The sequence below is a fragment of the Eremothecium sinecaudum genome, chromosome IV (genome assembly GCF_001548555.1).
Source record: "Eremothecium sinecaudum strain ATCC 58844 chromosome IV, complete sequence".
NCBI lineage: Eukaryota > Fungi > Ascomycota > Saccharomycetes > Saccharomycetales > Saccharomycetaceae > Eremothecium > Eremothecium sinecaudum.
Window position 1 is genome coordinate 996,384 of NC_030895.1, and position 14,401 is coordinate 1,010,784.

The 14,401-nt window shown below is 38.9% G+C and overlaps 10 protein-coding genes across 10 annotated transcripts; 5 read left to right on the forward strand and 5 right to left on the reverse strand.

Annotated features, from left to right (window-relative positions):
• Positions 1-105: 105 nt before the first annotated feature.
• CTF4 (chromatin-binding protein CTF4) lies at positions 106-2,742 on the reverse strand (the record flags this gene model as incomplete). The annotated part of the gene is made up of 1 exon (XM_018131721.1): positions 106-2,742. One exon carries the CDS (start codon positions 2,740-2,742, stop codon positions 106-108), a length of 2,637 nt encoding a protein of 878 aa, XP_017987701.1.
• Positions 2,743-3,167: 425 nt separating this feature from the next.
• On the forward strand, positions 3,168-3,926 carry COG2 (Golgi transport complex subunit COG2; the record flags this gene model as incomplete). The annotated part of the gene is made up of 1 exon (XM_018131720.1): positions 3,168-3,926. One exon carries the CDS (start codon positions 3,168-3,170, stop codon positions 3,924-3,926), a length of 759 nt encoding a protein of 252 aa, XP_017987702.1.
• Positions 3,927-4,153: 227 nt separating this feature from the next.
• On the forward strand, positions 4,154-6,067 carry NUP57 (FG-nucleoporin NUP57; the record flags this gene model as incomplete). The annotated part of the gene is made up of 1 exon (XM_018131719.1): positions 4,154-6,067. One exon carries the CDS (start codon positions 4,154-4,156, stop codon positions 6,065-6,067), a length of 1,914 nt encoding a protein of 637 aa, XP_017987703.1.
• Positions 6,068-6,408: 341 nt separating this feature from the next.
• On the reverse strand, positions 6,409-6,561 carry TOM5 (Tom5p; the record flags this gene model as incomplete). Its single annotated transcript, XM_018131718.1, has 1 exon — positions 6,409-6,561. The coding sequence occupies one exon, from the start codon at positions 6,559-6,561 to the stop codon at positions 6,409-6,411; it is 153 nt and encodes a 50-aa protein (XP_017987704.1).
• Positions 6,562-6,771: 210 nt separating this feature from the next.
• On the forward strand, positions 6,772-7,947 carry SPN1 (transcription factor SPN1; the record flags this gene model as incomplete). Its single annotated transcript, XM_018131717.1, has 1 exon — positions 6,772-7,947. One exon carries the CDS (start codon positions 6,772-6,774, stop codon positions 7,945-7,947), a length of 1,176 nt encoding a protein of 391 aa, XP_017987705.1.
• A 210-nt stretch (positions 7,948-8,157) lies between these two features.
• RPS23B (40S ribosomal protein uS12) lies at positions 8,158-8,784 on the reverse strand (the record flags this gene model as incomplete). The annotated part of the gene is made up of 2 exons (XM_018131716.1): positions 8,158-8,530; positions 8,720-8,784. The coding sequence occupies 2 exons, from the start codon at positions 8,782-8,784 to the stop codon at positions 8,158-8,160; spliced, it is 438 nt and encodes a 145-aa protein (XP_017987706.1).
• Positions 8,785-9,215: 431 nt separating this feature from the next.
• Positions 9,216-10,562, forward strand: AW171_hschr42618 (uncharacterized protein; the record flags this gene model as incomplete). Its single annotated transcript, XM_018131715.1, has 1 exon — positions 9,216-10,562. The coding sequence occupies one exon, from the start codon at positions 9,216-9,218 to the stop codon at positions 10,560-10,562; it is 1,347 nt and encodes a 448-aa protein (XP_017987707.1).
• Positions 10,563-10,657: 95 nt separating this feature from the next.
• On the reverse strand, positions 10,658-12,241 carry AW171_hschr42619 (HDL032Cp; the record flags this gene model as incomplete). Its single annotated transcript, XM_018131714.1, has 1 exon — positions 10,658-12,241. One exon carries the CDS (start codon positions 12,239-12,241, stop codon positions 10,658-10,660), a length of 1,584 nt encoding a protein of 527 aa, XP_017987708.1.
• Positions 12,242-12,697: 456 nt separating this feature from the next.
• NAT3 (peptide alpha-N-acetyltransferase complex B subunit NAT3) lies at positions 12,698-13,282 on the forward strand (the record flags this gene model as incomplete). The annotated part of the gene is made up of 1 exon (XM_018131713.1): positions 12,698-13,282. One exon carries the CDS (start codon positions 12,698-12,700, stop codon positions 13,280-13,282), a length of 585 nt encoding a protein of 194 aa, XP_017987709.1.
• A 96-nt stretch (positions 13,283-13,378) lies between these two features.
• On the reverse strand, positions 13,379-14,386 carry SCD6 (Scd6p; the record flags this gene model as incomplete). Its single annotated transcript, XM_018131712.1, has 1 exon — positions 13,379-14,386. One exon carries the CDS (start codon positions 14,384-14,386, stop codon positions 13,379-13,381), a length of 1,008 nt encoding a protein of 335 aa, XP_017987710.1.
• Between the last annotated feature and the right edge of the window lie 15 nt (positions 14,387-14,401).

The window sequence follows — 14,401 nt, forward strand, 5'->3', positions numbered from 1 at the left end:
CGCACTTACGACGAAACAGATTATATAATTGCAGTTAACTTTACTCAGTTTACAGTGAGCAAAGCAGATTCTATAAATTGGCTAACTGGTATTATATACTATATTCTATGTCCTGGCTAATTGGAGTTCATATCTTGCATCTCTGATTTCAGCAACTTTTTTTACTAACATTAAAAGCTCTGCTCTTTGTGCAATCTTAGTAGCGGCGGTAAGAGCTTTATCTTGTTTTAATTCTTTAACTAATGATAGTGCTTTATCAGAGTCTTGGTTTGAGCATGCGGCTGCGAATAGTCTCAAAAGGGACCTGTCATGAGCCCCAAATAATGACTGCAGAATCTCATTTTCATTACCGTATAGTTCTCCGTCGTTTTCAATGGTGTCAGTCAATAATTCTACTAAAATTTTTGAGCGTAAGTACTCCTCTTCTGCTGCAATTGTAACGGGAACTACCACTTCTTCTTGCTCATTGTTGTTCTCTTTTTCGTTTTTTACAAGTTGATCTTTGTCTAGTAGTGGTATGCGGATTTCCATTTCGGACGGCAAAGGCAACGGGAACTCCGGCCAAAAGTGCTTACCTTTAATTAGTATGTAATTCATGGTATCATAGTTTAAGCCCAATGGCCATACGTGAACATCGGTAGGGTTTTTGCCACCTGACAGCATCCACAATTCCAACTGGGAGTCTACCAAAGGGATCCACCTACTCTCCATAGGATTTCTCCACTTAGAGAGTACTAATAGGACATTATCATACCCAAAAATACATGGATCTCCAAAGCTAGAGAAAAAAAGCGACTTGATTCCCAATGGATTAAATTCGCTGAAAGTGTAGCTGATTTGCTGATCAGATTGTCCGTTGAATAACTGTAAACTTATCGGTAATGGGCATTCCTTCTGGTAGTATTTACCCCCATTTTCTGTACTTTGTTCAAACAAAGAATAAAGGATACCATGGTATGGGGAATAATGGACAGCAAATATTCTATATTCATAAGCTGCAATGGCTACCACCGGGGACATTTTCTCCAAAGACATAGGAATACCGAAGACGTTGAACATTCTAATGTATCCTAGAGAAGTTGCCACAACCACCTTTTTTGGAGTAGCAGCAATACTAGTAATTCTTTCCGATGGAGCTAATGGTATTTTCTTTGTCCACTTTGAATGGCTAAAGCTGTCATGAGGTCTATAAAATATGTCACCAGACTTGCTTTGAGCAAAAAACGTTCCATCCTCACTCAGGGAACATACATCATAACCAAATAAATCTTCAAAATGGTATTCACGGAAACGACCAACATCAAAAAATGATACTGTAATTGTGAATTGACCGGAAGCACTTTTTACAGTCCATACAAAACCTAGATTGCTCATTGTTAAATATCTCTTATCAGCAGATCCAAAGGGTGTACCTCCAGGTGATATTGGCTTATAATGAAACCTAGACTGTGGTTGATTTTTGCTAATCCTTACAGTTGACGAAAGAGACGCAACCGGACCTATTTTAGGTTTCTTTGTCACGTAGCCTCCATCATCATCATCATCATCAATGAATTGCTCATCATCTCCATAGTTATATTCCCTTTTACTATTTTCTTCTTGATCTTCATTATCGGTAAACACATTTTCAGAGTTAAGATCCAATTTGGTGTCATTTTCATTATACTGGGATGGTAAGGGTGTGCCTAATTCATCATCGTCGGAATCCAGAAATAACGCATTTTTCTTAGATTTTGGGAGTTCGTTTTCAAGTGAATCGTTTTTGTCAGCGGAGAATGCATCCAATTCTGCAATACCTTTTACGGTCACTACTTCACCTGTCCAAGTACCTAATAACAGCTCTAAACTACTGCCTTTTGCGTTCCAAATTATATTCGTTAATTTGTAGCTTAGGTCCTTAGAATAATATACCTTTCCACTGATTGTATCCCAGATAGTAAGTCTATTCGACAAGTCTGTTGCCGCGATATATCTGCCTTGGATAGGTTCGAAAAGCAAAGAAGTGAAATAAGACTTGGCTTGCAAAGCCAAAGTCTTAATCAAAGAGAAATCACTGAGATTAAATATTTTTACTGTCCCATCTTTTGAAGGAATCGCGAACTGTAAACCACGCGGATGCCATGATACTCTTGTACATAACCTATTTTCATCACAATATTCGGCCGTTCCCTCCTCATTTAGGCCTATATCATTGTAAAAGTTCTTCTCAATATAACCTTCGAGCCTTTTAACTTCATTAGGAGTCTCAGAAGTGAGGGAATAAAATACAATCGTGCCATCAACTAAGGTTACAGTCAAAATATTCATCTGTGAATTATATGACATCTGTGATAGCTGCTCATTCAGCCTTATAGTATCCTTTTTGTGGCCTACGTTTAAATCAATGAAGGTCAATTCAAGGTCGTCTCCGCCAACAACACATGTTTTACCAGCATGTATAGCTACACAGTCTCGCAATGGAAGGGCCGACCTGAACAGTAATTCAGTCTTACCACCTTTTGAATATTGGTATACATCGCCATTTATCGAAGTTACCAGAATATAGCTATCTTCATATGCAAAAACAGACGTAGGCGATTGACATGTCTCTAATATTTCAGGCTCATTATGTGGTTGATCTAGATACAGAACTTTTGTTAACTGATTCTTATTGACAACAAATAAACAGTTCTTATCACTTAATAAGCCAAGCAATGTCTTTTCACCCGATTGAAAAACTAACTTATCACTGATCTCAGGCATCGTACAGTCTTGATACTAGCTTGTGTTCGTTGTAATGAGTTTTATGTTGAAATTATCTTAACGCGTTTATTGACGGGAAAGTGAAACACGGTAAAAACAGTCCAGATTTAAGTAGTTGCAACTTTTTACACCAATAACCCTGATCAGTTGTTAGTAATGGTTTATACTCATCATGAATTACATTGTTACATATTAATATTATTATCACATGACCTGCTAATTATATCTAACTTTTCTAATAATGACTTTATAAAGTTCACTGAGGATACAACTAACAGATCATACGTTTTAGATAGAGTAGTATTTCCATCTTTGTGCCCTTCCTGTGTTTAAATCGTCGCATTGGCAACCAAATCGAAAGACAGTTTTATTAGATTATCCGTAATAAGACACCAACACAACCGTGTAAATTACCAGAAACCAACATGGACAACACGTTTAACGAACTAGAGTTACCAATCATCCAAGAGGTAACTAGAGATCTATTCACAGATCTTGTCCTAGATCCTAGCAAGGAGTTTGATGTCAGTGAATTCCTTTTACAGAATAATTTCCAATACGTCTCATTAGATGATTTATCGAAGCAGATGAAACGTTTAAAGTCGGATATTAATGCAGCATTGGTGGATGAAGTAAGTAACAGTTATACAGAGCATTTATCTCTATGCGACAGCTTCAGCGCTGAAGACCAAAGTCTGGTCCTTTCAAATGCTCAACAGGCACAGCAGGATATATCAAGATTTCAGTTCAAGTTAAAGCAGCTACTTGAAAACGATATTCAGACCACTTCGGAAACTATAACCGATACTCTAGAATACCTTAAGTCCCTAGATTCTTTACAGCTTTGTTTGCAAAAGCATACCACACTGCATGAGCACTTCCAAATTGCAAGAAAGCTATGTACAGCCCTAGAAGGGCTGAGTTCTGATATTTCAAGTACCAGTGACCATTTGGGAGGAGAGTTACTCAGAGAAGCACATAACCACCTCAATTCTGCATACGAGGTTTTACAAGACATTCAAGGTACAAAATCGCCACTGGTGGCTAGATTTTGGAATGAATATCATAGCCTGTTGAACCAGTTCCATGATGTTATATCTTTATTAGCGGAAAAATGCTGTGAGAATTCCACAATACTCCCTAATATTACCCAAAACCTACTTGATATGACAAGTAAGAGTTGAAGGTACTATTTGGAGACATCAGAAACAGTAATAATAACAGAGCGCTTATTTAGAGCTCTAAATGTATCAGATCTAAGTGTTATATAGCATTTAATAAACATTCTCAACAATCGTTTAATACGTACTGTAATACCTTCCGAGTTTTCTATCAAGAAAACTTTTCTATGCAAGAATGAATCTACAGTACCAATTATGGAATTTAGAGGTAGTTAACTGACACGTTTGTAATGTTTAACTTTGGATATAATTCCAACGCCAATTCCAATCAAGGAAACACCGCGGCTAGCACCTTTGGAGCAAAGCCTGCAGGAGGTGGCTTTACATTTGGTGCAAACAATGCGAACACTTCCGGCAGTACTGGTTTCTTTTCAAATAACGCGAACAATTCTTTAGCTTCTCCACAAACAGGTACCACTGGTGGTTTATTTGGTGCTCAAAACAATCAGAGGAATGATGTTTCTGGAGGTGGCTTCTTTGCCAATAACAATACGAACCGTGCAACTAGCGGTCCTACTGGAGGACTTTTTGGGCAAAGTAACAACCAGCAAGCTGGAAATACCGGTAGTCTATTTGGAGGTGACAATAGACCTCAGAACCCTTCAACCCTGGGCGGTGGATTCGGTAATCAGCAAGTGGGAACTGGTACGACTGGAATTTTTGGACAGAACAACGCGTCTATCAATAATTCTGGCACAGGAGGACTTTTTGGACAGAACAACACGTCTACGAATAATTCTGGCGCAGGAGGACTTTTTGGACAGAATATGAATAATAGTTCAACAACTGGCGGCCTATTTGGACAAAATAACATAGCATCTAATACAATTTCGAACACTGGTGGTTTAGTTGGGCAAAATAACGCGTCATCAGGGACAAATAACAATACTGGCAGCTTATTTGGACAGAATAATACCGGATCTATGAACACGAATATTGGTGGATTCTTTGGACAGAATAACTCAGGTACCTCTGGACAAACTGGCGGGCTTTTTGGTCAAAATAACTCAGGAGGAAGCAGTCTATTCGGCCAGAAGCCCCCTGCGGCAAATGCTCCGTCTACAGGAGGCTTATTTGGTCAACCCTCATCTACGCTACAGCAACCGCAACAGCAGCAACAACAGCAGCAGAATTCCCTCTTTACACCTACCGTTAAAACTACGCAACCTTCTTTTGCATGGTCTCAGCAACCCACCTCACAGTTGAACGGTCTGCAAGGTCAACAACAGACCGAACAGAAACCACAGCAGTTGCAACAAAATCAACAACAAGCGCTGCTATATGACCCAAGACACCTTTCTCAGCAACAACAGCAACAACAGCAGCATTCGAACTATCCTCAACAGATCCAAGAACAGATAATGAAGTGTATGGAATCTTGGAATCCAAACAACCAGAGATCAAAGCTGCGTACATTTGTTTATAACAAGTGCAACGAAACTGAAGCAATCTTATACAGCAAACCGGCTAACGTCACACAAGAAGATTGGGATAAAGCGCTTATAAACAAGCCCAATGCCAATGTAATTCCAATTGAGATTAAGGGCTTTGAAGATCTAAATCAGCGGCATAACCTACAAAGAGATCATGTTGCTCAAGCGCGTATTATTTTATCACAGATCCTGGAGAAATTGACAAACGTTTCTCAAAAACATGAGCTAGATACTGCTACAAGAATACTTAAAGCACAATCACGCAATTCCAACATCCAGAATCGTATCATGAAGTTGGCTACTCAAATAGCCATTTTGAAGAGCAAGGGCTTGCCACTGAGTGTTCAGGAAGAAAACCTAGTGGTTGAATTTAAGAAATTGCTGGACAGCAGCAACGATCCAGCAGGTCTAGGCAAAAACAATGAATTATGGGCTCGTCTTGCAGTTCTGAAAGAACGTGCTAAAACCCTCAGTAACCAGCTTGACAGCACACTCGTTGTTATCGCAGAGAATGGCGGTGCTAGTGCTTCAACTGGCGATGCAAATGATGAAAATCAAATTGATGGTGAAGAGAGACGCATTGATGAAGAAGTAGTCAATCGCGTCAATAAGATTGCTGATATTTTGATGAACCAACAACGTGGCTTGATTTATTTACATGATGTATTGGAGAAGGACACACAGGTTGTTGACAAATTTTTGATCAAGTAAATGAACACAAATACGTAGAATAGACATTATTGCAGTATAGTTTAATTCTAACCACAGATATAAATTGTGCATCGCAAGTAACATCAATTACCCTGTACATAATTTTAGAAATGTGAAGTTGAATTAGAGTCATTGTAGTAAACCTGAAATTCCCATTTCAAAGAAATATTGATTAGACGTGGTGTATAATATTTTAATCATTGACCATTAATTTTACCAAACGGAATGAAAAATGAAAACTGTATCCACTAAAACTTATCTACATGCGAAGCGACAGAAAACTCTAAACTATAAAACTAATCCTGAATCTTAAATGTAAAAAATTCTGCAATAAATGATATTTATTTCCATTGTTTTCTAATAAAGCTCCAAAGCATAGGAGAAGTCCATAGTAGGGCAGCGACATATGCAGCGGATATAATCACGCTGTTAGTTTGTTCTTGATGCTTCTTAAGCTCTTCTTCTGATGGTTGTTGTTCACCAAGGCCAAACATTTCGATTGAAGCTAGGAATAATCGCAATAGACTGTTATGCACTGATATACAAAAATATCCTCATTTAAATACTATTAGTCTCATTACTCAAACTACTCTTAAAATTAATATGGTAATTTTTCTTAGCATCCAATTATCATGTTAAACGATATTTCAACGTCACAATTGACGATAAGTCTAAAATAGAGAACTTAGCTGCTTAAGCTTTCTATGAAAAGAGTAATACTGGTAATTGAAGTCAGCTCTTCTGTTGATATAATTATTTTAAAACCTAATTTAGGTTTATTAAGAGAGATGAGTGATAATCTAAAGGAACAGAGGATTGATGACGCTTTAACCGAACCTCGGGAACTATCTCAGCCAATGGTTAGGGGCGAAGAATCATCTCAACCAGTAGAAAGACAAAGGAAGCATATTGACAAAAGCGACGATGATGAGGATTTTAATACACTCACTAGAACAAATGTTTCAAGTTTACCTGTGACGAAGTATCCTGAGGGCAGTGGCCCTCTTGGGGAATTACCCGCAAGAAGACAGGTTTTGGAAGCTAAAATGGAAAGACTACTAAAAAAGCCTAAGGCAAGACAGAATCGACATGATGAAGATGATCTTGAGCAATATTTGGACGAAAAGATTTTGCGCTTGAAAGATGAGATGAACATGGCTGCTATGAAAGATATTGAGACGTTGAATCGACGGATCGAAACCGGTGATAATAAATTAGTTGTGATGGAAAAGGTAGTACTTTTGCCTAAGGTAGTTAGTGTATTGAACAAAGCGAACCTCGCGGATACGATTTTAGATAATAATCTTCTTCAAAGTGTACGTGTTTGGCTGGAACCTCTTCCTGATGGGTCATTGCCTTCATTCGAGATCCAGAAATCATTGCTTACCGCCATAGAAAATCTACCTGTTAAAACAGAGCATTTGAAAGAAAGTGGATTAGGTAAAGTCATCATATTTTACACGAAGTCGAAGAGAGTCGAACCAAAGCTTGCACGGATTGCCGATAGATTAGTCTCAGAGTGGACCAGACCTATTATTGGTGCATCGGATAATTACAGGGACAAACGGGTGTTGAAGCTGGAATTCGATGTCGAAAAGCATAGAAAGAAATCTGCGCTAGACAATGCGAAGTCGAAAAAGAGAAAGAAGGCTGCTGTTGATGAAGAGAAGCACAAATCACTCTACGAACAGGCCGCTGCAAGGAGAAACAGAGCAGCAGCTCCAGCACAGACGACTACTGATTATAAATACGCTCCAGTTAGCAATATATCCAACTTAAAGACAGGAATTAGGACCACTGGTGTAGGATCAACACTAAACAATAGTGACCTATACAAGAGATTAAACTCCAGGATGGTTAAGTCTAAGAAATCTAAATAATGCGCTAGTAATTACCATTGTAACTTCATTTATAAAAAATCTCAAGAGCATTTTCCACCGGCGGCTAGGTTCGCAGATGAGATTAAATAGATTAGAATGATAAAGTTTTATATTTCTGAAAACGTGCAATTATAAAAATATCTCTAAATACATTTTTATATGTCGTGAGTAGTACAGAAGAAAGGAATGAAAATATCTTTGACGACCTGATTAGGATCTTGGCTTTTCCTTCTTTTCCTTCCACAAAGCCAACAAAGAGACACCAGAGACCTTGACGACCTTGAATCTAACACCTGGAATATCACCCTTAGCCTTACCCTTTCTACCGAAACCAGCCAACAAGACTTCGTCGTTTTCATCAACAAAGTTCAAACAACCATCGTTTGGAACGAAAGCAGTAACCTTCTTACCGTTCTTGATCAATTGAACTCTGACACACTTTCTGATAGCAGAGTTAGGTTGCTTAGATTCGACACCAATCTTTTCCAATACAATACCCTTAGCGTGAGAAGAACCACCGAATGGAGATGACTTAAAGGCAGTACCCAATAATCTCTTCTTGTATGTTTGTTCGGCCCAACGGCTGTAATTAATAACGTTAGTAAATGCACTCAAAGTGGATTCATGTATAGCTAAAAATCTTCAGTATTTCCAGAGGGATATAGGAATGAATTCCATAACAAATAAATCAATCCTGTGATATATTTGCTAATAGCTCATTGATACGCGAGACCAGCTAAAAATGTAACTATCTTATTGCAATTTAACATACTTGTTTCTTCTGTGGACACGCAACTTTCTAGCGGAGTTCAAACCTCTTGGCTTACCCTTACCCATCTTGGTCGTTAGTTACTGTATTATGTGCTCTATCAAATATGTTATCAACAATTGCTACAATAAAGTATTAGTTTTTTTGAATATTCAGAGTTCGAGGGTAGTAGGACTATCGATCCGAACAGACTCTGGCCGCATCGACCTGCGTCCGTGTAGAATAGCGCGTCCGCCTAGCTTGCTACTAACCCGCCTGGATCCCGCGAGCCCCGCCTAGCGGTGGAGGCTGCGCAGCTCCCGCGAAAGCCGCACACCACCCGCTAAGACGCATACACTTTCCTTCAATTTTCATGAACCTCACAGGTAAATGTATGGGTTAAATTAATATAATATAATGTACGGATGTCAGTCGCAACATGAATTCATTTTGATATGAAGAAGAAAATGTTACTAAAGCACGAGATTAAACGCGTCAACCAAAACCTCATTGAGCAATTATGCCAGATAACCATAGCTCTATCACTCGTGATGTTATTGAAATACTTATTGCCCGCTACCTGAATAAACATAATTACGATCAAACATTGCGGAATTTCCTAACTGAAGCTCGATTGCCTCTATCAACTGTCGAGAAAACAGATAATTTGGAAGATCTTGACACGATTATTGCCGAAAGGATTGCGTTTAAGAAATTCGATAATAGTTCAAGATTGAAGTCAGATATTAATGAGGTTTTACCTCCTGATGAAGAGCTAGATAAACTTCCAACATGGAACCATACAATCAAAGGTACGGTTGTCGAGAATGTTCCTCAGCCGGGAGCTTTAGCGGTAAACGCTTCTGTAGGTCTACCATTAGGATTGGTGGTTTCTACAGCTGCAAAGGAGGTCTGCGTCTTTGACAAATCTTCTCAAATTAAGCATAGGTTTAAATGTGACGGTGTAATAAAGAAGTGTGGGTTGCTACCCAATGTAGCTGGGGATATTATATATTATGCATGTGGAATGGATGGCACTATGTCTATTTATGGTAAGAACTGGGAACGCTTGGGTCGGTGGAAACTGCACAACAGAGTAATCACATTTATGGAGTTTTTTGTAACTCAACGTGATGAAATAATATGTTTTAGTACAGGGTTCGATAAACTGCTCATCGTTAGTAAGCTGGACTTGAAAACTTTGTCACTTGAGACATTGGATACAGATGAATTGGTCTCTCAATGCACTACTCTTAAGGTGTTGCAAGGAGAACAAGAGGAGCCCATCATTTTATATACACGAATGGATTTCAGTCACCTGCATATTTTAAAATTGGAAGACTATAAGATTATTGAAAGGTGTCGAATTGCATTGAACACAGCCCAGTTTAGTACGCATGCTTTTAACATACATGATATGCTTGTATGCGGCGAAAGCCACATTACAAACAAAAATTTGAATATTCAACGGATCAAACAGGGATCCTACTTAGCACTAGCAACATCACATTGTCCATATATGAGAATAATTCTGGTGAAATTCCCAAATTTGAGTGATGAGTATTTAGCAAAACAAGGTAAAGAGGCGAACCGTCCTTTTATCCATTATGATATGGTCGTGCGAAGCATCGCAACCAACATCCCGCAGGATGTCTATGCTCAACCGATATTAGCCTTGCGCCCCCATACCTCTGATGTTGTAGTAGGATGTGCTACAGGCCTATACGCTGTTGATATCCAGTTGGGTACTTCATGGTTATTACCAATTATAACACAGGATGCAGGAATCAAGACAATGGCTGTCTATGATAATAAGGTGTATTTGTTTCTTTCAAACCAATCTCTTGTTTTATGGAGTTTATGTTAATTAGTGTGAGGTACTTAATGCCAGACTAAAGATACACAATTAGAAATTATTATTAAGGTATATGTTAAGCAGTGATGATTTCTCATGACATCTTCTTACTGGTTACTTATTACTTCATCTGTTTGGATTTCAAGGCTGTTTAATGTGTCATAGTAACGGTCCACAGCTTCTTCTTTACTGCGACATACGTGGTCTTTAGAAACTTCATCCATTGGAATGTATACTGATCTGCCTTCCCAACGTTTATTGTTATTAACGGGCATTTTCAAAGATTCTGGCCACTCCATTTCGACTGCTTCAGATTCAGAGCTTCCGTCTTCTGTTTTCTCGAATACAACCCTATGGACTCGTTCGGTAATGTAAACTGGAACTGTGGTTCCATTGCTGAACATCAAAAAGAACCAACCGAAAGGACCAGTACCTGGAGATTGGCCTGATTTCTGAACAAAATCCCAGCGCAAATATACCACCACCAAGTCTTTGTACTTAGTTTTGAATTGTTGACATGTTGTGTCAATATCTAAAGGACCGGGTGCTAGCGAATCATCGTGAGTTACCTCAGCCAAGTAATCAGTTGGTGACTGGAATGGATGGTATACCCTGGTTTTTTTACCAGCAAACAGAATATGGGGTTTCGGTTCCTTCCAGCGACCAGGGGTTACTAAACTTGAACTTAATTTTGGAATCATATGACACTTTGAAGTATCGGATACTTCGGTAGCATCAGTCTCATTGGATAGATCAGTGACATCAGAGACATCGGTAGCATCGGTAGTGTCCGTAATGTCAGTGGTGTCAGAAGCATCTACAACGTAATCAGAGCACATGTATTCTTGACAATAATCGTCAACTAAGTCAAGTTTAGCATCGTCGCAGCTATCTCCGTCCTCTAGTACATGTAGTGCAGAAGTAAGTACTCGGATGCGTTCTGCAAGTCCGTCAATCTTTGGCAGCACAGTGTTTTCAAACAGTTCTGCACCTGGTTCGAAAGACTTATCATCCATCGATTCCAAAATATAATCATATGCTATTCCTCCTGGTCCGAGGAAATTCTCTAGCATTGTCCAATATTCTTTTTTTGGAGGCTTCACTGCCATCCAAGACTTACAAAAGGATTTAAATTTTGAACTGCGACACGTTAATTTACCGTAAACCCTCTTGTTTAGTCTTAGAAACCAATTAGACATTTCTTCTTTAATTCTCTCCGCTGAAATTTGGCCAGTTTGCCGAAATACTTGATTTATGTGCTCTTCGAATATCAGGTAATCATCCTCATCGTCTTGTTCTGTCCGAGTGATATCACCCATGTCAGGACCCTTTGTTTCTAATACCTGCTCATAGTATTGTGGAAACGGTTCAACACCCATAATTTTATTACAGACTTCTGAAAAGTGGTCCAAATTTTGTTTTTGAAGCTTTTCATATTCCGAAAGACCTATGAACTTCGCTTCATCCTCATCCTCATCATTACAATATACGAGGTTGTTAGAATTAAAAGGGTTATCTTTTTCGTCTTCTGCAGTTTCCATTTGATGATCATATTCGTCGTATTTTTCGGACAGATAATCGTATAGTCCTGTTTCGATACCAGGATATCGTGGGGAGAGTTTGAGCTTCATAGCTTCGTTACTGTGTGCGTCTATCTGGTTCGCGTATATATTTGCTCTAGACATCAGCATTAGCTTTATTAAAAAGATGAAGCTTATTGAAATTCAATTTATGACACTAATGTTATTTGAAGCTTTATCTTATAAAAATACACTGACCTAATACGCTTCTCTATATATATTCATACTAGTATTTCGTTATTTGCTAAGAAGCCATCAAACACTCAGAAACCCTATACAAAGTGCTTATTACAACGCAACATTCCTTACTATATTAAAAATTGGAAAGCTATTTTAGGCGTACTCTATGTACTATTAAAACAATGCGATGAAACTATTTATTACTACACTGTTTCCAATCTCGATTACATAACCCACACTGACGCTTCATCTATTGACATTTGTTACTTACTTAATCAAGTGCTATAGGTGAGAAAAAGTTAAACCTATCTTAACGAAAGTTGGTCGAAGCTGCAAAAGCCTTGAGATAAGTTTCTGATAATACGGTAGAATCTGATCTACTGCATCATGACAACAATTCAACCATTTGAAGCCACAGACCTTCTTAACCTAAATGCAATCAACCTTGACATATTTACAGAAAATTTTCCGTTAGAGTCGTATTTGGAGTACTTGATTCTATGGCCAACCTTATTCTTTAAGTCCGTTGAACTAACCAGCCATGATAAGAATGAACGTATTAGTGGTTATATGATGGGAAAGACCGAAGGTAGGGGGCAAGATTGGCATTCACATATAACTGCAGTAACAATTTCACCGAAGTTCCGACGTATTTCTCTAGCTTCTATGCTTTGTAACGCGTTAGAAACTATCACAGACGATAAACAACATCAGGTGAACTTTATCGACTTGTTCGTAAAGTGCAATAATGCTTTAGCAATAAAGTTGTACGAAAAGCTAGGATATGGTATCTATAGACGAGTGGTCGGTTATTATAATAGTCCTGAGGACGGTTATCCACGGTCACTAAAAAAAATAAATGACGATAAGGACGCATTTGACATGCGTAAAGGAATGGTTCGAGATCATGGACGTAGTACGCGGCCCGAGGGATGGAAACAATACTGTTTCCCTCATGACATAAAATTCTAATTTTTGTTTTGTACAATTGGGGATGATATATATAGTGAATGAATTAATAGTAAGTAGTTACACAAAGTTTTACGCATGTAAGTTTACATACAATTCTTAGAATTCAACCTTCTCAGATGGAGGGGGGACAGCACTTCTGAACCCACCGTGGTTACCACGACCTCTACCACCACGACCTCTACCTCTTCCGCGTCCACGAAACCAACCACGGTTGCCGTTTCTAGGTCTAGCACCGGCTTGTCCAAAAGTGTCCATGTTCAATTGGCGTTCTTCTTGCCACTTCATATTAGTATTGGTCTCTGTAGAGGTCGATATGGAGTCAAAAAATGAGGATTTCTTGTCGTAAAAAGACTCATCGGGAGATTGACCTTTTTCATTTGACTTGGTAACCTCAGGCTCGGGAGCTACATCATCATTAGTTTTTAAAAACCTCGCATTATTGGATTCAAAATCAAAATCATCCTCAGGGACTGCAGCTTTATTCTTATCTTGTTGCTGGCGACGTTGTCCTTGCTGCTGCTGAGGTTGATGCGATCGTTGTTGTTGCTGTTGTTGCTGTTGTTGTTGTTGTTGTTGTTGTTGTTGCGGTTGCTGGTGGTGCTGACGTTTGAGCTGCTGCTTCTGCTGCTCTGCATGCTCATGCTGAGGCTTGCTCTTGCTCTTTTCAACAGCAGGTCTTATAGGAGTCTTCGTGTCTTTTCCTTCATCCTTCTGCTCTGGTGCATAAACGCCATACCCAGCAACAGCTGCTGGAACCTGTGCACGAGGTTGTTGTTGCGAACCATTATTGATGGCATTTCCAGTCCCCGTCACGTCTGTTGGAGCCGCCACCTGAGGTGGCAATACAGGATAAGCTTGATCCAATGGACAATCTAAGATACTTAAATCCTTTACATCATTACCATTAAACGCAACTGAATTATAAACTGCTGGATTTGGATAAACTTCATCTGGGCCCCAATTCCTTCTGCCTTCAGTGCCAAAACAGCGCACGTTACTTAACGTAACAATACCTTGTTCTGAATCAATCGACTCTAATAAGCCCACGTAACGATTATCGTTATTCGATATCAAGGATATGGTCTTACCAATGTACTGAGACATTTTTATGTCCTTAAT